At 37.9% G+C, this 27845-nt stretch overlaps 2 protein-coding genes across 2 annotated transcripts in view; both read right to left on the reverse strand.

The window, feature by feature from the left end:
* Nucleotides 1-358: 358 nt before the first annotated feature.
* Nucleotides 359-7001, reverse strand: il22ra2 (interleukin 22 receptor, alpha 2). Its single transcript, XM_046071053.1, has 6 exons — nucleotides 6947-7001; nucleotides 5200-5320; nucleotides 3929-4110; nucleotides 3252-3394; nucleotides 1442-1599; nucleotides 359-681 (listed from the first exon to the last, which is right to left on the reverse strand). Exons 1-5 carry the CDS (start codon nucleotides 6999-7001, stop codon nucleotides 1450-1452), a joined length of 651 nt encoding a protein of 216 aa, XP_045927009.1. The 3' UTR covers nucleotides 359-681; nucleotides 1442-1449.
* A 2632-nt stretch (nucleotides 7002-9633) lies between these two features.
* Nucleotides 9634-27845, reverse strand: part of ifngr1l (interferon gamma receptor 1-like) — a 20640-nt gene continuing 2428 nt past the window's right edge. Inside the window, exons 2-7 of the mRNA XM_046070616.1 lie at nucleotides 18451-18568; nucleotides 17498-17679; nucleotides 14337-14536; nucleotides 13854-14028; nucleotides 12228-12337; nucleotides 9634-12080 (exon numbers count right to left, since the gene is read on the reverse strand). Of these exons, the coding sequence (XP_045926572.1) occupies nucleotides 11694-12080; nucleotides 12228-12337; nucleotides 13854-14028; nucleotides 14337-14536; nucleotides 17498-17679; nucleotides 18451-18568 (1172 nt within the window). The 3' untranslated portion in view covers nucleotides 9634-11693. The remainder of the gene's footprint in view (nucleotides 12081-12227; nucleotides 12338-13853; nucleotides 14029-14336; nucleotides 14537-17497; nucleotides 17680-18450; nucleotides 18569-27845) is intronic.

The raw sequence follows: 27845 nt of genomic DNA on the forward strand, positions 1-27845 counted from the left end.
ACTGTTCTACACATCCGTCGCAGATCTAAAAATAGTGAAAAGGGTGGGGTGAACAGAGGCAATTACATTGTGGAGAAACTCGAAGATTTCTCCTCCAGGAGTTTCATTTTCCCTCCCTCTTTCTGTCTCCCTGCCGCAGGCGATTGTCCTGCGACAGCTGGTACTTGACTTCTCATTAGGTAATCTTTTGTTACAGCAGAGAGGTTACCTTTCCCTCACTGACGATACGTCCAGCTGTGCATTTTGTGCACTATCGCACAAAGTAGACACTTGTAACATATTCTTATGGATTAAGTTGCTTTTTCCCCCTTTTCTTATTTTTACCACAGCAGGATTTAATCAGTGATCTGCACGCAGTGGTCTTACTCAACGTATTTATTTTAACAAACAATTTATAGAAATAGTGAGAAGCATAGGCTTTCTGTGTGGAGTTTGCATGTTCTCCCACGTGGTTCCTCCGGCTTCCTCCTACCATCGAAAGACATGCAGGCGAGGTGAATTGGTGTCTCCAAAATTGTCCTTAGGTGTGAATGTGAGTGGTTGTCTGTCTATCCGCCTTTCGCCCCATGTAAGCTGGGATTGGCTCCAGCCTCTCCCGACCCTGTATGCAGGATAAGCGGTTGACGATGGATGGAGTGAGAAGAATGAGTTGATGTTTCGTAGCTACAGGAGACTCCAACACTAAGTGTAAATGTAAGCAGTGGTGGACAGTAACTAAGTATATTTACTCAAGTACAAATTAGAGGTATTTATACTTTACTTGAGTATTGTGTACTTCTACTCCACTACATCTCAGTTACTAGTTACTTTACAAAGTAAGATTTTTACACACAAAACATATGACGAGTTTAAAAAATATGTTTTGTTATAAATTAAGCTACAACAGTTTATACAAGTACAGCTAGTACATTAGTTGACTGACAGAAATGTGTTTGGTCCTTTTTTTCTGTAAAAACATTTCGGCATTTTAAAAAAAAAATCATTTTGAGGTTTGGGCTGACAAAAACAGTCCGTCACTTTGGTCTCTGGGCATGACAACATTTCTTAATATGTTCAAAGAAAAAAAAACAATTAATAGAGAAAATAATTCTCAGATTATTCCATAATGAAAATAATCATTAGTTGCAGTCTGATACAAATTAGTTCAACCTCAACCAACTACAATAAGTAAAATCCTGCCTTTACATGAATGCATGAGTAATAATAATCTAATCATGTAATATGGAATAGTATAACATTCATGGGAAAGTATTCTTTCTGCTTTGAGTACTTTTACTTTTAATTATTTATATTACTAGATACTTACATAAGTTTACTTAAGTAACACTTTTAATGCAGTTCTCTTACTTGTAACAGAGTACAAGTAACCCTCTATGGTACGGTGTAAAGGATCTGAATCCTTCATCCACCACTGGATACGAGTGTGTGTGTGTGTTCATACCTGTGTGATCAGAGCATAGTGACACATTTCACGGAGCCACGAGCGCTACTCTGGGCCTGGTCGGGGATCATGGTCTGGGCTTGCAGGCAGTATTCGGCCTTGTGGTTCAGCTCATTTAGCATCAACTTTTTGGAACAGCAGTCCATCTCAAACACCTCCTCAAGAGGACAGAAGAGGACAGGAGGCAGGTGATCAGTTATACCCTAAGGGAGTGTTTTGTTTTGGACTCTGATGCAACACACATCAAACAATCGTTCTAGAAGACAACATGCAGTCTGAAAGCAAACTGAGCCATCACGGAAAAATGGATGAATTGTGTGTAGGAAAAGTTGGTTTTCTTCATTTTGTTCGTGTTCTTCCTTTTTTTGTTGTTGTTATTGTTCTTGTTGTTCTTCTTTTGCGCTTCCTCTTCCACCTCCTTTGCCTCTTATTCTTCGTCTTCTTCTATTTTGTAATGGTAGTAGTGGTGGTTTAAATTTTCACTTGTTTTGTATTTAACATAGCTGTGTTACCTTTTATTTGTTCCAGGCGCCAAGAAATATTTATGTATGTTGCCTTAATGGTGATTCCTTCAGTGCTGGAACCGTTTACCGATCAGTTGACAGACATAAAATGAATCATCAACAATTTTAATAATTGTAAAATCATTTAACTCTTTTATCAAGCAAAGCCACCAGTCATTTTCTGATTCCAGCTTCTCCAAAGTGTGGATATGGTGCTTTTTTTTTTTTTTTCACTTTTATATCATAAACTGAATCTCTTTGGGTTTCTGACTGCTAGTTGGACTAAACAAGACATTTGAAGATTTTTAACACCTGGCAAACTGACATTTTAGGGATATTTTATAGACTAATCAACTGATCGAAAAAACAACTGGCCAATCTGTCACCGGATTAATCTGTAATGAAAATAATTGTTGCAGCCCTAAAATCTTTACAGGTTTATAATTTCCTCAGTACTTTTTCTAAGAATTATGTAATTTGGTACTAACTATAGGTAAATGGTCTGTACTTGTATAGAGCCTTTCTAGCCTTCAAAGCGCTTTTACACTATGTCACATTCACCCATATTCATACTGCCCAACTGCTCAGAGCAGAAACTAACGTTCACACACATCAGGGGTCAGTATTTTGACCAAAGGCAATTCGACTTGGATGAAAAGGGGGATTGAAAGGCCAATATTCCGATTACAGGGCAACCCGCTCTACCTTTTGAGCCACAGCTGCCCCAATGACAGGGATATATAGAGTAAATGGGAATGTTGTAGAAAGAAAAGCTTCATTTGAACTTAAGTAAATATTCATTAATTTTTCATCAATTATTCTTGATTGATTGTTTGCTTGTTTGTAGTCAAATTTCACATTTTTGCATGTTCAGCTAACCTGCTCTGCACTGACTCAAAGACTCTCCAGGTTACATTAGCAATTATTTTGGAATTAATTTATTGTGCACCAACGCAACGCTATGCTCCATGTAATTAGATTGAAGATTCAAAGATTACCTGTCTGTGTTCATATATTCATTTATTAATATGTGCATGTACAGTGAAATGCAGAGTGGCATATTCTTGAGGCTGGTGTGCAATAAACGATAATAATTAAATAACAGTGAAAATAAGACATTTAAGAAATGTGGGAAGGACTCAAAGTCAAGGTCAGGTGAGAATTAGGTTAATGTTATGGTAAAGGTAAGAGTTAAGGTAAGGCCGGTAGCTCTGATGGTTAAGGTTAGGGGCCGGGGAATGCATTATGTCAATGAGATGTCCGCACAGGTATAGTGAACAAACAGGTGTGTGTCTGTGTGAGTGTACCTCTTCTCCACTGGCGTGTATGAGGTAGATGTTATAGTGCAGACTGCTGTGCATCTTCCGAACAAGCAGTCTGGGGGGCTTCAGACGAACCACAATCCCTTGCGCAGTGATGGTCAGCTTCAGTACAGGAGGGCTGATTATGGCTGCAGATATGAGGACCTGGTTTAGTTTTGTTTTTTTTTGTCTAAGTCCCGAAAGAGTGACAAAATACAATAAAAAAGTACTAAAAGAAGGAGCTTTGTACTATATATAGCAGAGAACACTAAATCATATATGTGGTTTGTTTTGTAAGAAAGTGAACAGTTTCATCAGACTACTTTTTACGTGAGTTTGCCTTGTACCTTTGGGGGTTTTGGTTTACAAGGCAGCATTACTTGAGTTTGAATTAGTAAATTAAATTCCCTAACGTAAAAAAGTGGATTTTGTGTTGATTTATTAAGTTACTCTATTACTAGATCCTTAAAACCTAAAATCTTGTGTTTAATTTTGACTGTTACCTCTCCTTGAGTCAAATGTTTTAGACCTTTTTCACTCCTGCTAGTTCTAAATAAAGAAGGAGCTTGTTTCAGTTTGCGTACTCTTCTGTGTGTCGTTGCATCATTTTGGGGAAGCAAGCAAACAAACAAGAGGACGTGAGGAGGAGGAGGGGGACGGGGAACACCTGTGTAAACACTTACTGTCCCAGCGTGGGCTGAACCTCGGGGAGAGGGCCCAGGCTGATTTGTTGGAGGGCAGGGAGGAGGCGTGCACTCTGGCGTAGTACCACTCTCGGGCATCAGAGGTCACGACGCTGAGGTCACACTGATGCTTCTGGATCCCCTGACAGTCATCCACGTCCACCCACTGAGGCTCGCCATAACTGAGAAGTAGAGAGAGGGACAGACGCAAACACAGAGAGGAGGGGTGTTAAATCAAGAAATCAACAGGTGATCATTTATTTAACTGTGTAAGCTTCACTTTAATGCTGCAGCTGGTGAAGGTGGGGCTAATTTGAATTACTTAATATGCTACTGGGTAGCTTTTGAATTTACCTCCAGATAAAGTATCAAATAAATGTAGTCAAGTAAAAAGAACAACATTTGTCACTGAATTGGGTGGAGTAGAAGTATAAAGTAGCAGAAACCGAAAATACTCAAATAAAGTACAAGTACCTCAAAATGGTACTTAAGTTCTTGAGGAGTAAATGTACTTAGTTACTTTCCATCACTGCTTACTGGTGATTTTGATTAAAAAAAGATTTGATTTGAGATTCCTCCTTGGAAGACAGATTTTTCTAAAAGTTGAAGTGATATCACTTCACTGGTTTATTATTAAAAAACGTGTTTAAAGAAAAATATTTTTAGTTTGAATTAACACTACCAGACCAGAGAAAAGATAGTAGGACTCAACAGTAGACTTAATGACTGGATGAAATGTATAGGCTATAGGAAGCAGGGAAAGCTTTACTATTACTATTACTACTACTACTACACACATATATATATATATATCTTTTGCAGTGGTCATGGTGGAAACTGGGTAGGCTTTACTTCTAAAATCTTTTGGTCTTCTTTGGAAGACATCAACAGAAAAAAACACTGAGGGTGTTTGCACTGTTAGACGTAGATTTACTGTACATTCAATTCAGTTGGCAAATGAAGCGCATTTCTAGTCTTCCGACCACACAAAGCACTCTTATACTACATCACATTCACACATACACGGATCCTCATTCTTTGTCACTCATTCACACACCGATGGAAAAGCCATTGGGGGCAATTTGGGGTTTATTATCTTGCCCAAGGACACTTGGACATGCAGACTGGAGCATCGGGGAATCAAACCACCGATCTTCCAGTTATCATTATTCATAACAGAAGTTATCTCATTGCACTTTTCATATAGAGCAGGTCTAGACGGTATGTGTGTGTGTGTGTGTGTGTGTGTGTGTGTGTGTGTAATGTCTCACATCTTCCACTGGACGTAGTACTGCAGCGATGTGCTGTTGGTGGGCGGAGTCCAGCGCAGGATGTTTTTGTAGTCCACAGAGTCAAACCTCACCTTGGTGGGTGGAGCAAGCATCTCTGGAACTGAGGAAGTTACTGATTATGTAGTGGTTTATAGTGATGGTTGGTTGATTAGTAAACCAAAAACAATATTTTTCTGTGTTTTACTTTCCTGTTTTCCTCAGTTTCACTATGGAGTTGCTTACAAATATATATATATACAATTTTATTTTATTATATTAAGCAACTCCATAGTGAAGAGGAAAACAGGAAAGTAATATATATGTATTATAACCACTAAATTATATATATATATTACATTCATTCCAAACAGCTTGAACAGTATATTAAAAATCACAGCAGATCGTCACTGCATTGGATTCCTGTGAGTATAAAGATTATGCTGCATGTTTAAAAAGCCCTTAATAGGTTAGGACCAAAATACATGTATGATCTCTTGCAATAGCCAAACCTCTCAAGTCTTCAGGTGCTGGTCTACCTACTGCAGGTTCAGCATGAGGCATGAACAAAGCATGGAGAAGCAGCCTTTTCTTTTTAGGCTCACCCTGCCTTGGATAAACTTCCAGTACTTTTTAATTCATTCTGTAATCTCTTTCAAATTTTTTATCTTGTGGATCTCTTGTCTGTACTTTTGCACTCTCTAATTGTCAGTTGTTTTAACTTTAATGCATTGTTTGTAAAGAACAAACAAACTTTGCCTCAGTGTATGAAATGTGCTAAACAAATAAAACTGCCTTACCTTTAGCAAAAATGAACTGTGGTCCTGGTCCTCTTTTATCTTAAAGCTAAAATATTATTATTTTATAAAATATATTATAGTGGATCAAATAGAGGAAGAGTAACACCGCTTTGTCCACATTAAAATCCAACTACAGCTCCTTTGGTGTATTATAATTTGCCTCTGGCTCAGTGATGTTTCTAAGACAAAAAAACGAGGATAAAAATGATTTTCCTTGCAAAGGTCATCTGGACTTTTTTCTTTTTAGAAATAATCTCACACTGCTGCTTTATCAATTTGTGCAAATGTTGTTTCCGAAAACATTTTTTTTTTCAAACCTGACATGAGATCTAGTTCCTGGAAATTACTCTCATTACTCACATTTTGATTCCTGAGCCAGAATATTCTGTGAAACTTTGTTCTTATAGCTTAAACACATCTTGGCCTGTTGGTAATTAATGATATTTTCACTGATGTCTATTAATAATTTAGAGACAAAGAACTGTTTGTAGAGCTGTACCTTTACAACATATAACACCTTTTATGATTCCCCTAATTTACTGCTTAATAAAAGCCCATTCTGTTGCTTTTCATGTTGGTCTGTTGACTTTTCTATCCTAGATTGCAGTTGTAACATGACATGACATCATCACACAACATGTTTAGATAAGGCAGATAATCACGAGTGTCCGGAATCAATTAATTATAATATATAATCGGTTGGTTTATTTTTATTAGAGATCAATCCATTTAAAGTTACATTGATTTATTCTGTTACAGCACCCATAAATATCTGTGTTTCCCCTCAGCTGAGTGTTTCACACAGCGATTTTCTAAAGACAAACATGTGATCTGAAAGAGAATAAGGAGATGATACTGGACAGAACTAAATAAGTGTGACTTTGAAATCAAACCAGTCAGACAATAACAACACATATCAACAGGTTAGAAAATGTAATATCAGAGGTTACCTCGCGCTGTGACACAGACACCCAGCATCAGGGCTCCGCGCAGCAGACGAATCATGGCGTTGATGATGTTGGTACCGACAGACAAGGCCAACAAACACAACGAGCCACTTTGGACTGATGTTGCTCCACCTCACCTTACCTTTAACATCTCAGTAACTTCCCCTTTTAAATGCCAATGCACTGATCTTTATGATCAAATATAGGCTAGCCTGTCCGACACAGTCACTGTAGTCTTTCCTTTTTCTTCTCTTTTTTACAGAAGTAGTCTACCTTTTTGTGCAATTTACACGTCACGGGCTTACTCATCAGTCACAGCCTTACCTGCGCTTTGCATTTTGTATGTCCACCCACGCCTTCAGAGTACCGCAAACCCTTCACGTAATGATGACTGACTTAACAGTAACAATGGCCACTCCACCTTAAGTCTTCCTCGATTCAGTCGCAAATTTTATCCGGTGGAGATGAGTCTTACTGACAGCTGCAGGCGACATTGTAGGCATCTACATTAAGAAAACAGAAACCTTTAAATTGGCATGTAAACATTTGACTATTCATGGTTCAATACAGTCAAAACATTTATATTCTTTTAATGCATTTCTCAGACCAGTCTCTGTGTGAAAGAAAAATGCAATTAAAACTTAAACTGACCAAACTGCCATGTTTAGATTTTAAAAAGATTAGGTGTGGTTGTGCCTCATTTAGGCCTCATGTTTTAATGCCCCACAGACACCACACATAAAAACTGTTTAATAATTTAAAGCTCAAAATAAAAAACAAGATGTACCACAAAACCGGACCACTGTGTGAGAACTTTTAAGAAAGGAAAGGCACAAATCTGCTTCTCCTACACTGACAGTTAATCTGACAGCAAAATGGGACTCTTCATACTTTTGCTTTATGAGCACTACTTGCTGTTTTTTTCTCAAGGCCAAGCAGACATTTAAAGGTCACATCTGAAATAATGTCAAAGTAGGGATCCATCTATTTTAATAGGCCTTTTTCACATCAGACATTTAGACTTGTAATAGCAGGAAAAGGGCCAGGTCCCTGAGACTGAAGCAGCTAAATAGAATTCAGTCATCATTCATTTTAGGATTTAACCTGTGTTACTGTGACACTTCATGAAAAGGGCACATTATTAATTTCTTCAAATGGAGCTTTGTGAGTTCTGCCAGGACATATTTCTTTTAACAGGCCTTTCTTTGTTCTCTGAAGGTTAGAAATATTACCACACTGTATGTGTTACTGGAAGGCATGATGACTGGAAACTGGAAATCTGTTACATAATGAATCTCAGTGACAGTCCAACAACTAGCTGTAAATGTGCCTGTGAGAGAGATACCTTATCTACTTCTTTTCTCACACTTCATGTTTATGTCATGTTAATTATTAATTATTTTGTTAGTGGATTTATAACTATTTACAGAAGCTGCTGAGATTGTAGTTATGTAATGCAAAACATTAACTGAAAACATTATTTTTGCACTATATGCAGAGAAGTCTAAACAGTTAGCTAAAATAGCCAAGAATGATGGCTAACTTGTTGAAATAGCTGAGCATAAGTAATGGATAAGTCGTTAAAATATAACTATAAGTATTGCATAAATGGTTAAAATAGAGAGTAAAGGTGAATAAATCAAGGTAGTTTGTAATTAATGAAACTTGAGTCCTTTCATGCTACACACATAGAACTTAACAGATAATTTATTGTATATTAGAATAGCAAATAAAATAAATTAAACAGTTATAAATATACACACACAGGAAATAATTCTGTGTCTAATAGTGATGCATACATAAAATAGTGAACTAAAAGTTATGGATGAACAGTTGAAAGTGTAAGCTAAATTCAAATTCAATCGATAAATACTTGAAGCATCCAGCTTTTGCCAACTCTAGTAGGCAAAATTGATCAAACTGATTAAACATTACATTTTAACTATATTAAAATTTTATTTTAATCAATATCCACCTTTATAATTATTGTGTTAATTAACATCTTAAATCTTAAATCCAGTTCAGATGAACACACTTTAAACATGATAGGTGGTGGTGATGGATCATCTGACAGGGCTGTGGAGGTATATCCGAGAATCACTGCTGCAGATTACCAGCAACCCAGTTCTTTTTCCTGCAAACCAGATACCAAAATAACCAGTTGAAGATGCAGGACCAACAGTGAAGCCTGTTACTGGAAACAAAACAGGTCTTCCTGTTCTCTCTCTCTCTCACACACACACACACACACATTGAAGAGGAAGGAAACTTAACCAACAGACATCTATGTAAGCAAACACACAAAAAGGTCTTCCTTGTCCCTCAAAGGACTCGTTTCAGATGAAGGAATGTGGATTGCTCAAATGTCATGAAACATGACGCGTGCTTCTCCCCTTACACAGAAATGTTACGAGTCACCATCTGATGCAGTGATTTTTAAAAAGTTCGTCTGGCCCCACAGCAATAGCTCAGCTGTAACTTGAATGCTTAACTATACTGAAATACCAACTTCCCTTCCTTTTAATGGTAGCATTTCACATACAGTAATTTGGCAAACCCAGCACTAGATTTGGCACACCATATTTGGCTGCAGGAACTTCAGTTTACTTCTATCACAACATCCCTTCTTGTTTTTAACTACATCCTTCATTTAACAGGACGCAAAGAGAAAATCACAATACGCATCTTAATCTTTTTTGAAATGGTTTAATGCTTAACATTCTTTTTACATGATATAACACAAGAATGAGTATGTTGATGGAGGCAAAAAGATTAACCAAGTAGATAGTGAGAGATTATCAAAATGTGGCTGTACTCAATTTAGAGAATCAAGCTTCTTTCATAAATCTAAACATTAGCGAGACTAAACAACATATTCAAGCATTATAACAATCAATCACACAGCTGGTAATTAAATTATTTACCCCACCCCGCCTTTGAAACCAGTGGACCAAAATGTGACAAATAAAAACACCACTTCCCTGTTTCATAGTCAGCATCATTTAAAAAAAAAAAATCTATTTAGCCAGGCTGTGTTTTCATTTATTCAGCACTCATGAGCATGGAAATATAAACAGACCGAGATTCTGAGATTTATCACAGCAACTTAACAAAGATGAAAACATAGAGATGTTACAAAACAAATAATTTGTATGTATTAAACTCAAAAAGTGACAGACAAGGCACAACACAAAGTCTAAAAAGAGCAACTCGTTTCATGAGGAAATTAATTCATTGCCATACTCAAAATGACCATAACACATTTAAAGCACCATGTGAAACACGTGTCCGTGTGTTAACTGTTCAATTCATTCATCTCTACCTCGTTCTCCCCCTCCTGATCAACCAGCAGTTAGAGGTGATGCAGGTAAACAATCCTTTACAAATCCATATTGTTAAACCACGCTCACTTTTTTGGTGCTCCAGTCCCATCTGAAGGACTCGATCAAATCCTTCTTATAACTAAATATCCCGTTTCACCTGTCACATTATGCAGTTAAAGACGGTCTAACTTTTGCTTCACTGTGACTTTAAGGTGCAACGGCACAAGGTAAAGCACCCCATTCAGACTGAAAACACATGACTGCAAATAAGCAAGAGGACATTTTCAATATTTGAAGATATACTGTTCCTCATGTAATACAGTATTGTGACCTGCCATCCGAGTAACAAATGAATATGGGAATTCCTGTATGCATGAAACAGATGCAAATACACATTACTGAACGACAGAAATGTTTATGAGCCTTATGTATATAAGCATTTGGAAATATTATTACTACTATTATAGTACTTCAATTTGCATTATAGGAGGTAAAGCACAGTTAGAATCATTTTATAGGATTCATTGCAGTGAAGCCTTCAAAGTCCACACGTGATGAAGCGAAGGATGAGTTGTTACTTTCCTGGTAACCCCATTAGACAGGGATTTAATTGCCAGGAATGTAGCTGCAGCTGAAGGAAGAGAAGTTGTTTTTTGTTTGTTTTTTAAACAACACCAGAGTAGAGAGACTTGCAATAGTGAAGACAAGATGCAACGACGTCATGGGGGGAAGTTTCCGGTTTTCCTGCAGGGAAAAATTGCTTCACTCCACATTCTTTTCTAATAATGGCTGCTAGGTGTTCAGCTAAGCCACACATTTGTTGATTTTATAGAGTATAAAAGAGTTTTATAGAGTAAGAGTAATTATCTCAACGCTCCGTGCTGGAGCTTAGCATGAACACTTACCGATATGCCATGTGCACGCACTGAATGTGCTACTACTTTGTTTGCTGGGGGTTGGGACGCACTTATGATTCCAGCTCTGGTTCTTATGGAGCTTGAACGCCTTGTACAAAAGTGTCTGCCACATGAATGTAATGTACTGTGATGTAAATTATCACACGTTTTCATCAGGTTCTTTCTCACCTACTAGCAGACTTAGACCTGCAAAGTTAGTGACTGCAGCAGAATCGACAATAGGCTGTACTTATGAAGTTAAGTAACTTATAGGTCTAGATGGACATTACTACACCACCAACATTCTGGTGACCGATTTGATTTAGTAATTATGTTTATCTATTTGACTTTCATCCAAATGTACCTGATGTTAAGATGTTCCGATTGTACTTTACTTGGCATTGAGACTGAGGAAACATCAAACTCCAATTTGTAACAGCATCTCCCCTGCAAGTTACTGTTGAGATCAAATTTTTTGTAGTTTCATGCAGGCGATTGCAGGGTTGTAGGAAAGAACATATTCCTCAGTGTTCACACGACACCAGTTCCACCTTCACCGCCACGGTAGCCCTCAGCCTGTTCATCTGGTGCAATCTCAACAAAAACCGGACGGCTCTCGTAACCAGAGTGGCCCTTGCTGAAGTTTTGTATCTCTTCATCCAGGTTGCTGCCTTGCACATACCCAGGATCTTCATCCTTCTCCCCCTGCACGACATCACACACACCTTCAACCTCGGTCGACAACCCGCCGATGCGCAGACGGAGTTCAGGCTCAGTAGAGGAAGGATCATTAGTTAGCAATTTGTTTTCTTCGGTGTTTGGCAGTAGAGGTGTGGGTGAGGAAGGCCCCAATTCTGGCACAGAGACCTGCTCGCGATCCGCTCCCAAGGTCAACCGCTTCAGTTTATTCGTGATATCCTTAGAAATAAGACACAACGAAGAGCTATTAGGTTAGTGTTGAAATTTACAAACATGTTCCTTTAGTGGGGATAAATACTTCTAAAACATTCAAACTAAATCATTTAGGCTCATCAAAATAAATCAGAGTTGGTGAAATGAACTTACCAGAACCTCTGGTAAAGAACTTGAGGGATCAGTAATTTTTCGGTACACCATGTAGAATGTCACAGCAAATGCAATCACAGCAAGCACAATGGCCACAATGATGATGGATACTAGACAAAGCAGATGTAAAAGTAAATACATTTACAATCAGACTAATAGCCATACATACACACAGTCTAACCAATTTTATTATATAAATTGCAGATGGGACTTAACTTTTTGGTACTAGAATAATAAAGTCTATTTCTTTTTTAGTCCACTAGAAAACTTATCAAGACCATATAGAGGACTGAAAAAGTGATATGAACAAACAGAGAAATGTATCTTTTTAGATAAACAGATGTTGACAAAGTTTGACTTTAGGGACCTAATTGGAAGTTGGAAAAAGGTAATAAATTGCAATATATATCTCAATATATTAAAAATCGCAATAAAATCGTATCGCAACATAAATATCGTGATAATATTGTATCGTGGGGCCTCTGGTGATTCCCACCCTTATCTGTTAGTGTGCCGAGTTCTCATCCACACACCTGACTGTGTTCTGGCCGACTGACTCCAACTTTCCCCAACTTAAAAACAACAACAAAACAACAACAAAAAAACGCAAACCCCAAAATTGCAACGTACTGCACTGATTATTTACCTCAAAGGGAATGTGATCGATCACATGTAGTCACCTGCTGAGGTGAAGCAGACAGATCGTGACATAACTCATCTGATCAAATTAGATACTAGACAAAAATTTTAACAATTAGCTTATTACATATGTGACCTTTCCTGTGTGATACAGCCCTCTGCTCTAACACCAACACTTAGTGTTTAAAAAAAACCCAGAAAAATAAAATTGTAAGCTCATTGAGGGTATTAAAGGACTATTAAAAAACAAAATTCTAATCACAATTTGGACGCAACTTCAGAAAAGGCAGGGTGTAGTATTGATGCAGACACTGGACATCCTGTTGTTCTTCTGTTCATTACAACAACTGTGTGTGTTTTTTTGCATGTTTATAGTGAGGCTTTTTTCTTTATCCATAAAAGTGAATACATGTTTTGGAACCACTGGTCTCAGTATTCTGATTTCACTACATGCAGAAATATCTTCAGGTTAACAACATTTCTGCTCTTAGACTGTAAAGAGGGTTTAAAATGGCTTCATGAAATGTTTGCTTACTAGTTTTCTGTGTTATTTGTCTGTCCCTATGCGTTTGTATTTTTATTTTTTTATATGCTGCTGCCTGTCTTGGCCAGGCTTCCTTGCAAAAGAGGTTCTTAATCTCAGTGGGACTCTCCTGGTTAAAATAAATAAATAAAATAATATTTCACTTTGCATATAACGTCCCAGAAGCGTAACTCCTTATTTCCAGCATTAAGGTCTACTGCTACGGTGCAGTGTGTACATTAAAAAAGGAAATATCCTCCTTAAAGAACAGCCACTGGTGATGTACCTTGCTTTCCAGGCAAGTCTTGGGTTGATCTGTTTGCCTAGCTTATACCTCAGGTTTGGGCTTCAAGCCCTTCAAAGAGCATTTCATATAATTTTAAACAGACTGTCAACGCACCATAATTCTGCAAAGACATAACAGCCTGACTGTCGTGCATCAAAAAAAATATATTTTACTCAACTGTATGACTGATGTGGTGGTGTTACTGGCCGGCTGCAGTACTCCTGTGCTTGTAGAACTGCCACTTTCATCAGCTTCCCCTTCACCGTCAGACAATGTTTCCCCTGTGCAGCCTCCACTGGAAGCTTTTCCTTACACACACTCTCCTCACAGGTGAAGCTGTGGTGTGACAACGACTGCACGCACAACAGAAAGTGAGACTCTTTAACAAAACGTCACAGCGACACACACAAGTAATTTGTACACACATTTGTTCACACACAGTGTCAAGTGTTTGATGAAAAATTACAGCACACTACACCACCTATATCATGGTAAGCAGTTGTACTACTACTAATTAATAACACTACATTAACATTAGTATTTCATGCTTTTGATAAACCAACTATATACAATATTATGTAATAATTACATGAGGAAACTGACACGTCTACAGCTTATTTCCTCTGCATTTATTGATTCATGAAACTGCGTGGAATCTGACCTGATTGACGATCTCAACTTCGTATAAAAATACAGGTAGCTGGTCACTGATCTGTGCGACATAGCTTTTCTTCCTCCTAGATTTTGTATTTGGAAGTTCAGGGAACTTTTGGTGGTATAACAACCAGGGATGCGTGAAGCGGAACAGGATGGTGTCATCTTGTTGGGCAGTGACGTTAACTGATGGGAAGTCCAGTGAACCTGGAAACCAACATGAACGTGGCTTAATTCTTAACTGAATCGCAATTTCATGTTGGAGACAGCAGAATTACTGAGATGATGAACAGCTAACCTTTATTCTGACATTTTTTAGTCTGAGTAACTTATACAAACCAAAGACAAAAGTAATTAATGTATGACAGTCATATTATGTGTTAAACAGTTATGTTTAAAGTCATAATTTCTCACTGAAGTGCATTGTATGCATGCTCGAGGCCTAACAAACACACTGAATGTTTTTCCTCCACAACTGTAGATCAGCTGAATAGTGTGAAACTGTCAGCGGGAATGTATTTTGTGTTGGGTCAGTTTTGGTTTTATATTGTGCATCCTTATGCATATAAATGCAATACAAACAAAGGAAGGACAAGCATTTAAAAAAAACACTACTCCATAGCTGCACTTGAGGTCAAAACCTCCACAGGGTACTTTTAAGTCTTTTTCTCCACTTTTTTAAAATGGTATTGCACTAGCAAAAATCTATATAAAAACTACAGCTTGGCAGCGACTTAATCACGATTAATCCCATCATTTTCTTCCATTAATCGCATTGTTATGCGCAAAATTGAATAACGAAGTAGTGTATTGTGCAGTTTTAATATCAATGTACTGTTATATACACAAAAGTGCAATAACATGTGGTTTGCAAACACTTAAATAAGACAAACAAATAAGGTGCTTTTTACCAGCAGTTTTCTCTTCACACAGTAGCTATAAAATATTTCTTGTAAATCTCAACTTAAACATTAATGTAATCAAATCAAATATAAAACCAAAGCCATTTGCCACTGCCAGGGAATTACCTTTTATCTAGCTTGTTAAAACAAGTCAGAGTCCAGAGCCACGATCATAACAGGCACCTTCTGAGCAACAGGTTAACATATATGAATCTGATTTCCTGTTTTCTTCTGAACAGGTATCAGCAGAAACATTTTTCTTTTATCAGGGAGCAGCATAAACAGTTTATGTTCAGCAGCAAGCGTCCCTGTTAGATTGAGGTGAAGTGGTCGAGCGCAAGGCGTACTGACAAGTGGGCGCGTTCCCGTGAAACTGTCGCGGTTGCGCTTGCCTCGCGCACACGCCCGCTGCCGAACAATTTGTGAGAGAGACTGATCCTCGCTGTTTGTGAGTTTCCAGAATCTATTACTGTTTACTAAATATGACGTCACATGGCAGAGCATCCTGCAAAACTATATGAAGCCCTATCAGGTAAAGTTATGTATAATTTTAACTTGAATTAAATAGGTTACAGCTGTGTAGCAAACAGAAGCCGTTGCCATGGTTATTCTCCATAGGGCGCCTGCTGTTTACTCATGGAACGCTTGTCTCCTGCCAAGTGGCTACGTCGTGATTTTAAGAACGTTCCCAAGACCGACATCTTCCCCAATACTAATCAGCATGCAGTGTATAGCTATCCACTTCGCTATGGCATTTGATCGCTTGTCTTGTTTATCTACTTCTCCCACACACTACATCCAACGTAGTCTGCCAAAACCTCCCTCCGCTGCTTGTTTGGGTGGGTGATTTGTAGGCTGATCAACATCCCACCCCTGTGACCTATCGTTTGACTGTATGTGTATTCAGAGCCAGTGAGCAATGGACTTTCAAAATAACAATAATACTAAAAACTGTATTAATGTAAGATAAAATAATTGTCTTATTTACAATGTTGGATGTTCATGTTAAACATGGCCAACAATGAAGTTAAAGTATTGTAAAGAAATCCCTGTGAGCAAAAACCTCAGATTTCCTCCGTTTTACTACACACGGAGCCAGTCTTCGATATATGGTCATTTGCTCCACACAGCTATGCTCAGTCTGTCTGTACCGCTCAGTGGCAACAACAGCCTGGTAACATGCTTGTTTAAGACAGAGGTGGAAATGAAGGCCTACACGAAGGGCCAGTATAAGATAGAAATCTTTTTCTTTTTTTTTTTACTTTGAATCATGCAAAGCTGCCATACATGAGTCACAGAATTACAACATAGGACTGAAAATGCAGTACAATAGGTCTCTTTAAATGACAAGTCTCACACATTAATGTTCTCAGGATCACTTGGAATAACTTGGGTGAACTATTTTTATTGATGGTCATAATCAAGTAAAAGTTTCAATTTGTCCAATACTTGCAAAACAAATGATATTCCCATCACCTCAGCTGCACTATGTGTTTCAGTGCTAATTAAAATGTTAGCAAGCTAACACTTAACTAAGATGGTGAAAATGTTAAGCTGGTTAACATCAGCATGTTATTATGAGTTGTGAACATGCTGATGTTAGCAGTTCAGCCTCAGAGTTGCTGGCGTGGCTTTTGACTCTTCGGATCGGGTCATGCTCAATCAGAACTAGTTCGTAAGAAGCATCAGAAATCAGAAGTTTTTTAGTATCTTACGTTCTCACCGCCACACAGCTGGCCAATCATTGCGTGAAGTGGGTGTGAATGTCAGATTGTCGGTTTCAAAAAGTTACAGAAATGGCTGGACAAAGCCCCAGCCTAATCTGATGTTGGAAATGTGGGAGGGGTTTCTGACAAACAAGCAGTTCTGATGTACTGGCACCTTTAGGCTGAATTCAGACCATATCAGGCACAGGGGCAAAAAGCAGGTCCTCTCATTTGTTTTGAATGGGGAGCACTCGCTTGCAAAGGACGGGGCCGCAAATAACGCAGCAACCTGTGACGGAAAAAGTTAAACGGAATCAACTTTTGAACAAACGCAACCATACTTCATACTGTGGTGGCCAATCTGGCCACAGTGCTACACAGTCAGCCTGAAATATCGCTGAAACCAGGCAGAGTTCATGGACCAAACTAAGAATGTCTATCTTCTGTATTCAGGAGAAGGATTAGTGTGTGAGCTCATCAATTCAGTTTTATCCAACTAAAATAATCAAATTAAATGTCCTCATTATAAACTCGGTGAAAAATCCACAATAACTACTCACATTTCTGACTTGTTAGAGTGTCCTCGAAATAGCTGAAAGTGAGTCCATCAGGTGGGGCAACATCAGATTTATTTTGTCCGACCACAGCAGTCACAGTAACAAAGTATTCATCAACTGGATCAGACAGAAATGACACGTCTGCTTGTACAGTTGGTGAGTCCACCCAAACCACTCGATCCTCACTGGAGGAATTAATGAGAAACTTTGTCAGACACAGGCATTACAAACTGGGGGTGGGGAGTTTGAAAGACGTTAGACTGTTAACCAACATGAAATGAAAATTATGGGAAATGTATGATCACCTTTTTTGAGCTTGATCCACACTACAGACTAAAAGGTATATACTATAATCATATGTCTTCAGTAGCTAATAAACACATTTATAAATAGTTTTAAGTCTGCTGTACATGTGTAAACAGAAAATAAATGCTTTATAACACAATGTAAATTGTTAGGAGCCAATAATAAATATCTGTGATTTACTAGAAACTATTTCACACCCTAACCTAAAAATAGATTTGTACAGAAACATAATCACATAATACATGTTAATTATGATATATAAACTTGTGGTAGCCTATTATAACAATGGTGTGAATAATCACATATCTGAACCATTTGAGCCCTAATCAAGCATCCGTCCATTTACCCTTCAGTTTTTAGAATTACTTTCCAGCTGTGTGCTGTTTGGACATTGATTATCTAAACAACAAAGTCAGCGTGTATTTTCTGGTGATCATAACTGTGTACAGTATATTAAGAATCAAAGTCTGATCCAGAATTATTACATTATCTAAATACAAGTGTTAGAGATCAGAGCAGCGTACAAATTACCTGACTGTTTGTACAGTTTAAAGCAGAGATCCAGTCAAAATAGGTTTTTTAAACTGTCGAACACAAATATTTAGCAGGTAATGTGTACAGACAGAAATGCAAACCTATTTATATCTTACCTCAAGATCGAGCTTATGTCGACTTTGAACTTAAGCCCTGGCGACAGTTGGTCGTAACTCCACTGAAGCACATTGTGCAGATTGTGGCAGTGAAGCTTTACGTTGGTCGGCGGCTCCACTGTGGAAACAGACACAGATGTCAGACATAAGATTTTTGGAGGCATTCAAATTTGACATCTAAAAACACCAAAACAAAACCATGAAATTAATATCAGACAGCCAAAGTTTTACGCCTTTCCCTAACAGAAATATTTTACCAAGAATGGTACTATCAGCAAAATATTGGCTAGAAATGTGTTATTTGAAAATGGTCTGACAATAACACAGCTTTTCAATAAGGAGAAATTCCACCTCTGTACAAGCGTGCTGCTTATCCATTGTATTGAATTCTACTGTATTAGTGTTATTAAAAAATATATATAATACAAGATCAAGTTTCATGTTTTTGAGGACATAATATTGTGTGAAATTATAATGAAGTTTCTGTTGAACAAAGAAAGTTCTGGTTTCACTTCTCTTCTAACTGATAATAATAATTGTATAATACAGTATATTTTAAACCTGATATTTTCTGGGATAGTTATTAAACTTCTCATACCATAGCAACCCCACCCTGTACAGAAGCGCTTTCATGATCACATAGGTCATTTATAGCAGTGGTTCTCAAACTGGGGTCCTTGAGGGGGGTCTACACCAAAAAGGGAAATAATTTTCCATATAACTTAATCCCTAATTAGCAAAATGACAAAATGTATGACTATTTTGGTTGGGTTTCATACATGTTCTTTAATAAAGCATCTAAAATCTGCAGGACCCTTGAACAAAATCAGTCAGGGATCTAATTTGTGTCAGTTTAGGGGTCCTTGATGTTGTGAATGACTGATTTACAGACTCAGCTCAACCCCTCACACTGCCCTCCTTCTCAATGAGTATTGAGCCTGTAAGGTCAAACTCCCCACTAGATGGCAATGCATAAAAACTAGTACATACCATCTTCCTGGTGAACCTCTGCCACTACATGTTTTTCCACACGCAGCAGCCAACATAACTTAATGAGCCCAAGAGCATGATGTTATAATATTATTATTATTATAATATTCTGGCTTTCAGTAAAGACAAAATGCACATGTGCATCAATTAAACTCGGTTGTGGGGAGTTAAAAGGACAGAACAGCAGCTTCACTCCTGCACTGGATTCTTTCAAATCTAATCTACCAGTAACCTTATGTAATGTTTCCTCTGACATCGACAAACTGAAAAAAAAAGAAGAAAAAAAAGACATCTCTTAATTTCCTTCTCAGTGCACACACTTCCTCAAATCCAAAGTAGCAAAAGCAGATCACAGAAAACAGTAAGTGTTCTCCATTCCACCCTCTTTGGTAACTGATCCTCACTTCTGTGCTGTGAATCCCAGTTTAATGTCATTTATGTGTCATTACACAATCATAATAGCATGGGTGATACGCAAAGTGGATAGCTAAACAGTTATCCAGTGCATGTGTGCACAAGCCTGACATCTCAGCAATTACAGGAAGGACATGCTTCATTGCACTGCACGTGAACTCAGTCTGAGTTCTCTTTTTTTATACAAGACATTAAACATAAATCCTCCAAAAGGCTCCCACTAAGATCAACCTTTTGTTTCAGAGGTAATCACAATTAAACCAAAACATTGCTTATTTATACTATAATTAATAATGAAGTTTGGAGCCTTTTTATCATTGTTTTGGTGTGGTTCACAAGCGCATAAAAAGATTCAAATGCCTTAAAGAAGACAATAAAAGGATTAAATTAAATTTTTGGATGAGTGTGTGAACACACATTCAAGGACATGCATGAGTCACTTCTGTTATCATACATCTTTAAAAAAAAAAAAAACAAGAAGAAAAATGTACATTTCAGTTTCATTTCCTCTGTGACCTAACATTTACGTGCATGCTTGTGATAATACGCTGACGCAAATATAGAGGCTCAAAAACAAATTGACATGTGAGAAGAGTGAAAGAGAAATCTCAGGTCGAAGCATAACTACTGTAGAAGAAGTGATAACCGCAACAGTAAAGTTGGTCGCTGAGGGCTGTCACCACAATGTAGCACTAGACCCACACACACACTTAACCACACACATTTTAGTGTCACAATTTTGACTTGTTCTAGCAGTTTGACATGTATTTTTGTTGAAAGTGCAAAATATCTTCTATGTTTACAAGACAAAATATAAACAGCAAGTTTTACCCATTGAATCTGTGAAAGAATTTTTATATACGGGAGAAATCCTTTATGTGCTTACAGATATACAGCAAGGACATTAACAACTTTATGCAGAGCAAAGCAACATTTAAAAAAATAATAATAAAAAAGCAAAATCAAAGATACTAATTTAAAACTAAAACTTGAGAACAGATTTCAAATCATTCACTTACAAAAAGGTCAGAATGTCAAATTCGGGATCAAACTAGAAATAATTTACTAAATCAGCATTTTTATAGTTTATATGAGTGAAGCAAATTGTAAGCTTGATTGTGTATGAAGACAAACAGTGGCAACAGCAGCAGATGAGGCTGACAGATTTGAGCATACAAAGCAAAGAAAACCCTCTTTCTGAAGCAGGAAGAGAGAGCAGATGCTATCAGACTTTAAAAGGAGGTCACTGTGATCTACGTGACTCAAAATGACTGAAAACATTCTTGGGTGCAGCTACAAAACACTTTCAAAATTAGTTCAGAAACATACATAAAAAGGTGCCGAGAGAAATGTTTATTATTTGCATATAAATGAAAAGGTGCAATAAAACGATCATGTGTATAAATGATAGCATGCAAACACAATAACTTACCATTTTCCCACAGATCTGTTCGCATATATAACTACATCATACTGGTATTTATATCCTGATGTTAATGTTTCCTTATTTCTAACCAATATCTGTCTATATTCTGGTACTTTTATATTGTGTTTTTATATCTCTGATTGACTTAATGACTAGCAGAACTGAAACCATGACAGTTAAATTCATCGGTACCTGCAGTCAGAATGAGAATCCAGTTCAACCACAGCCACCAACACTGACGTCAAAACGTTTAACAGAAATAGTGAAAAGTAAGGTAACATAACAGATGGCAAGGACGATACAGACACTGAAAAAAGTTCACGAAATCTGGCAAAACGTCAAAGACAAGGTAAATACTATAACCGGGGATCAAGTGTAACCAGAAAGAACAACCCACTGCAGTGTCTCGGCTGCATTAAATGTGTGAGTCTTGGACCTTTTTCACAACCGACATTTGGAGCTGAAATGTAAAAAAAGCACATGTACACCTGATAAAATAAAAAATGGCTGCATTTTATTTCAGTGCATCTTTGTTTTCTGGCTTCCAGCATCAGATTTATTTATTGAACGCACTCAAAAACGTTCCAAAACGTTTTTGTAAATTGAACTTCATAAAGCAACGAAACATAAAAGATCCATTCATGCAATAAAAAGTGCTCACATATTGGTGGAAAGACTCACTCACAGGCAGGCCCTGCCTGTCTGTCTGTTTGTACAGTCACAAGTTTTTGAAACTATTACTTGATCTGCCAGGACTATTTTCTGTTGTCTGACTTAGTATTTTTGTTGCTGGATTTTTGTGTAAATCCTTGGTTGTGTTGCCTCACGTTTAGTGCTGGACTATTTCTGGATACCCTGAAGATCATCCTGCTTATCTTGTCCTGCATGTGGGTCCTAAACCTGCGCCCAAATAGAGAGCCTAAGTCCCTCCCTTTCCGGTGGACCACCACGGGAATATGTACGGTAATCAATGGCAAGAGACAACCAATATTTAGTTTGATGTAAAACTGTTTAAGTACAAGACTGTGAAAATACATAATTACAAAAACCACAAACCCAAATATCGTGTGTATGTGACTTTTCTCTCAATGACTGAAGCTAACGTTACTGAAGCTAAGGTCGAAGAACTTCCATGAGAGAATGATGTTATAAAAGGACCAAGAGTCGCTAGGTTACCTAGCTATTAGCAACCAAGCAATGAACGTTAGCTAGCATTACCGTGTTAACATGATGATGACGTATATTGTACGAAACGAGACATGTAGTCCGTTGAACGGTTTTCACACAAAACTAAATGTATATTTACCGTTTTACCACAAATGTCAACTTTCTAGACAGACAAAATTATCTTTTAAATTGCCAAACATATGTTTTATTCAGGGCACAGTTCAAAGGATCAAACAATAAGTTGTCTCTCACCATTGACTACCGTAGATATTTTTCCCGAATTAAGGTCCCATGGCTATACCAAAAGGTGGGACACGCATGACCAGTCTCTAAAATGTAAGATGCAACCAAAAGTTAAAAAAGCAAATTCATATTAAACTTGATTTGAATACCAAAATATATATGATCAGAATATTTATAGACTGTGTGCATCTTGTGAGTAAATAAAAACATTTCGAAGTGGCAAGTAGGCATAGGCCCAGATTTACTAAAGGTTTGCATGCGTAAAAACTATGCAAACTTGATATGACCAGCAAATTAACATGTAAACTGATCTATTAACAGTGTACACGGAGAACGACGTCTTCACCAAAAGTGCAAGATAGCATCTGTCGTACGCGTAAAATTCAACCAGCCAGAGGGAAAGATCACCAGCTGTTCACAGCGCGCCGGTCGTAATAGCGACACAACCCATTGTAGGTATGGGAGAGGGAATGGGGCGTACAGGGACAGGAGATCACGGAGCGACTGGGCACGGTGCGGACGGTCGGTGATTTTTCCCTCTGGCTGGATGAAGCACGATCTGCTAATTCCAGCATATTGTAGCGGTTTCTGCTGGGGTTTTCCAAAGCAGTTTTTCAGGCGTGCTGTCCCAAGTAATTACTGCAATCTTACGCAGGATGGGCAGGTACATAATGATTTCCAAATACTCGGGACGCACTGAATGAAACAAACCAAGGTTTTTACGTAGTGGCTGATTTTAAACATCAAAAACAGCTTGCCTGCAACAAGCACATATCTATAAGTGTTGGTACTTGATTTGTCAGGTGTGGATAGATCGGGTACAACCGCAGGTTAATGTGCCACGTCAGCACAGGAGAAAACTAATTTACTGATACCATTTGGGATATTATATGTGAGACCTCCTTTTTCACAATCCCATATACAATGAAACAGTGTCCCTTTGGAGTGATTGCACTTGTAGCATGTGTCTGGAATTGTTTTATTAAATGTGTTTAGCTCAGCAGGGGCTACATATATTCGCAAACAATTGTATTGCAATAGTTTCAGCCGAGTATTCAGTCTGTGCCTGTGCCTTAGTGCAGATGCTACTCCATTCCTCCAAGGATATGTCTTACTGTCATATCTTAAGTACAAGGCTTTAGTGCTTCAATCAGTCTCTGTTGTAGGATGATATCAGTATTTTAAAACATCTTTGTATCACCCACATCATAAAAATAGCCCATAAAACAATCTGCGGGATTGTCTGCGAATTGTGATGTAATTTTTACAAAACAATGAATTAGTCAGTAGGCGGTGCTTTTAAAGCATTGATCTCTTATCTCAAATGTAACCTGCTCCGGAGCAAATACTGCTCAGATTTTAACTCTGCACAGGGCGGCAGGAGCTTAATCAACATTCAGTCATTCAACAGACAAAGCTCAAAACTAAAACGCACAAGATCTTTGCATAAAACAAATTAGTCTAAAACACATAAGATTTAAATTTAAATCAGGGAGTGTGTGATCAAAGAGCACCAAACAGATTATTTTCTCGATTAATCTTTCGTCGATAAATTGTCAAACAGTCAAGATTCCCACCACCGTTTTTTAAAGCACAAGCTGACATTTTAAGATTTCTAGTTTTGTCTGAAATTAAGATGATAAAAAAAAACTGAGCACAGAAGCAATCACTCAACTGAGGAGCTGGAGTTTGGTCATTTCATTTACATTTTTACTTACTTTAAAAATCACAATCAAGGTTTAAATGAAAGCAAACTCAAAGGCAAGGTGTGTATTTTCTCGGGAAGCCCCACTTATAATGCCACAAGTTGTGCTATTGTACACAGTGACTCATCAAAGCTGCTTACATGGCTTTGTGGGATTAAACAATAGTACCTCAGTACTTTCGTCTCAACCACGCGGCATGATTCATATGTTGAGACTCTACACAAAAGGAGACCGTTTCAGTCCAGTCTTGTCACACACTGACAATTCACTTTGCTGTATGAACACACCTAGAACTTGTGAAAGCCGCAGCGGCAAGATCAAACCCGTACAGCATGTCATCATATGCCAGAGGTCCACAGATACGCCCACATCACCCCTCTCAACACACACACACACAATGACAGGATGTTGATGTGAACTATCTAGCAGTCTAGTTTCCAATCCCTCACCATGTAGCTACAGCACTCATCTGTGCAAGAATATGGAGCATTGTAACTCACATCTTGTGTGAGGGCCCATTTTTATCAAGCGCCTCAGAGCAGGAAACCACTCCTAACTGGCCAAAACACAACTCAGTAATGCATCTTGGTCACTGGTACGTAATAATGACAACATGAACTAGCCTAACAAATACCATTTAGGAGAGCTCCAGAGGTGTCCTAACCTGTCCTGATGTCTCAATTTAATTACAATGGGTAAAATTTGTTAGGGGGTTCTCTTTTTGTTTGACATTTTTCAAATCAAATATTTGAGAGATATGTTCATATTGTTACGGTGCGTTTTCCAAAGCTGGGTGATGTTACAGAAATCAACATGTTTCCTTGCATGTAAGACACATGAGCGGTTGCTAGTGTGTACTCGCAGTCATAATGTTAAGACATTTTAATTGTCTCATATTTTTATAGATAGATTGATTTGCAAAATTACCCAACTTCTTTGCCTATACAGAAACCCTACACATTGAAAAGTGGTTCTATTTTCTGCATTTCAAATTTTACCCCTGTTTAACAGCCACCACCTCTCAAGTCCCACTCATCCTCCTCATAGCGCGATTCCCTCTGAGATTCTTGCTGAATACAGACCCTGATACTTTCAAGAATGTGTCAACATCAAATAAGAGGAACAGCAGTTTAAAGCAGGCAAGCAAAAATGCTGTAACTCCTTATGGAGTGGCAACTTCAAAGACAATTTCAATTCCCCAACACAAGTTTCCCTTCATGTGTGGGAACTCCAACTGCTGCGATGGTTAACAGGAAAATCTGCACTGGCCATGATCATTAAATCTTTGTCTCATGTTTCGTATTTGCATAATAACTGTATTGGGGGGGCAGGGGGTAAACTGGGACAGCTGGCTATAGAGACAAGTGCATTAGTAGAAAACACATTTATTGTTAAAGTTAAAGAACAGTATTTGTGTACAGATCAAATCAATGTTTACATCCTGTAATTATGTGGGAAATTGAAGAAATCTTTTACTAGAGCTGCAACAATTAAATCAATAAGTTGACTATTTTGATAATCGATAAATTGCTTTGAGTCATTTTTTAAGTCATAATTATCTGATTCTAGTAATATTTTGACGGTAAACTGAATATATTTGGGTTGTGGACAAAACAAGACATTTGAGGACATAATCTGGGGCTTTAGGAAACACTGATTTACATTTTTTCACAACTTTCCGACATTTTATGGACCAAACCACTAATTGACTCATCAAGAAAAAGATCGACAGATTAAATTGCTAACAAAAATAATCGTTACTTGGAGCCCAAATTCTTCAGTCATCAATTCAGTTAACAACAGGGCTGCAACTAATGATTTATTTTTATTAGCTATTAAAAAGAAAGTACATCAGAAAACAGTCTGGAATGTTTGGAGATTTTGGCTTTAAATTTGACTTGAATTATTTATCAATTATCAAAATAGTTGTAGATTATTTTTCTGTGTGTATGAACACCCGTACTAAGACCTGTTTAAAAATTGTGGGGAGCAGCGATTCCCGCAGAGTGGAGAGGATCTATACACATTCACTTCATGCCACCTAATGCTGTAACTGGCTGTGTCCCAAAAATGGTAATTACGGTATTTCCATCAGCAACAGCAATATTAAAAAGGCATTAGCACACCAACCTGAGCATATAATCAGATCTGAGAGGAGAGACATGACGTAAGGCCAGAGATTTAAAACGAATTGTCTGAACATCCTCCTGGCTGCGGCACCATCGATGTCACTCCAGCACCCTTAGTCGTAAATCTTTTGTATAACTGCACGTATGTTTGGCTTCTGCTGAGTTTGGTTCCTACAGGCATTAGTAGACTAACCTGGGCACTAGAGCTGCAACAATTAAATGAGTAATCGATTAATCGCCAACTATTTTAATAATGGTTTTAAGTAATTTTTAAAGAAAAGAATGTCAAAATTCTCTGATTTCAGCTTTTTAAACGGGAGTAGTTCCTGGTTTATTTGCTCCCCTATGAGAGTAAACTGAATCCCTTTGAGTTGTGGACAAAACACGACATTTCAGGACGTCATCTTGGGATTTGGGAAACACTGAACAACGTTTTTCACCATTTTCTATCCAAGAAAATAATCGACAAAACAAAACAAATTATCTGAACATCCTCCTGGCTGCGGCGCCATCGATCTCACTCCAGCATCCTGCATTATAAATCCTCAACATTTGTCACCCACCCTGCCCTCTTTTTACGAATCTGAGGCAATATGCCAAAGATACAGAAACTGCTCGACTTTTTCTTTTTGGAATTTTCTCAAAATAAATGAACATGTGCAGGTGTAGCAAAATGCACAATGTTCCAGTTTGTGGAGGGCTGCAACCTATCATATTTGTTATAATTTATCGCCCCCCCAAAACCGCCTGGAGGATTTTTATCAGAACCTCCTGAATTTTTATCTACTCTGGTTTTAAATTATGACAGAATTGTTCTTTGTGGCGATTTTAATATTCATGTTGATGACCCCACCAATGTTAATGCAACTGACTTTTTAAATATGGCCACTTCTTTTAACTTCAAACAACATGTCAAAGGCCAAACCCATAACCGTGGTCATACACTGGACTTGGTTTTTACCCTGGGTGTCAGCATTTCCTCTGTGGAATTAGTGGACATGTCCATATCTGACCACAGATGTATTGTTTTTAGCTGCGATTCGCCTGTTACTCATGCCGCCTCACCAAGCTCCGTGTGTTCTCGCATCTTTAATGAACAAAGTGTTTCAAAGTTTTGCACATTCTTTCAGAGCCAAAACCAACACCTGTCTGATTCCAACACCAACAATGTGGTCGATCATTTCAATCAGATCTGCTTGTCGTCACTAAATATTACTGCTCCTCTAAAGGTTAGGCCTACATCTAAAGCTAGTAAGCAACCCTGGATAAATGACAGCATTCGCAGCCTAAAAAGGGAATGCAGGAAAGCAGAGCGCAGAT

This window comes from Micropterus dolomieu, linkage group LG15, assembly GCF_021292245.1.
Source record: "Micropterus dolomieu isolate WLL.071019.BEF.003 ecotype Adirondacks linkage group LG15, ASM2129224v1, whole genome shotgun sequence".
Lineage (NCBI taxonomy): Eukaryota > Metazoa > Chordata > Actinopteri > Centrarchiformes > Centrarchidae > Micropterus > Micropterus dolomieu.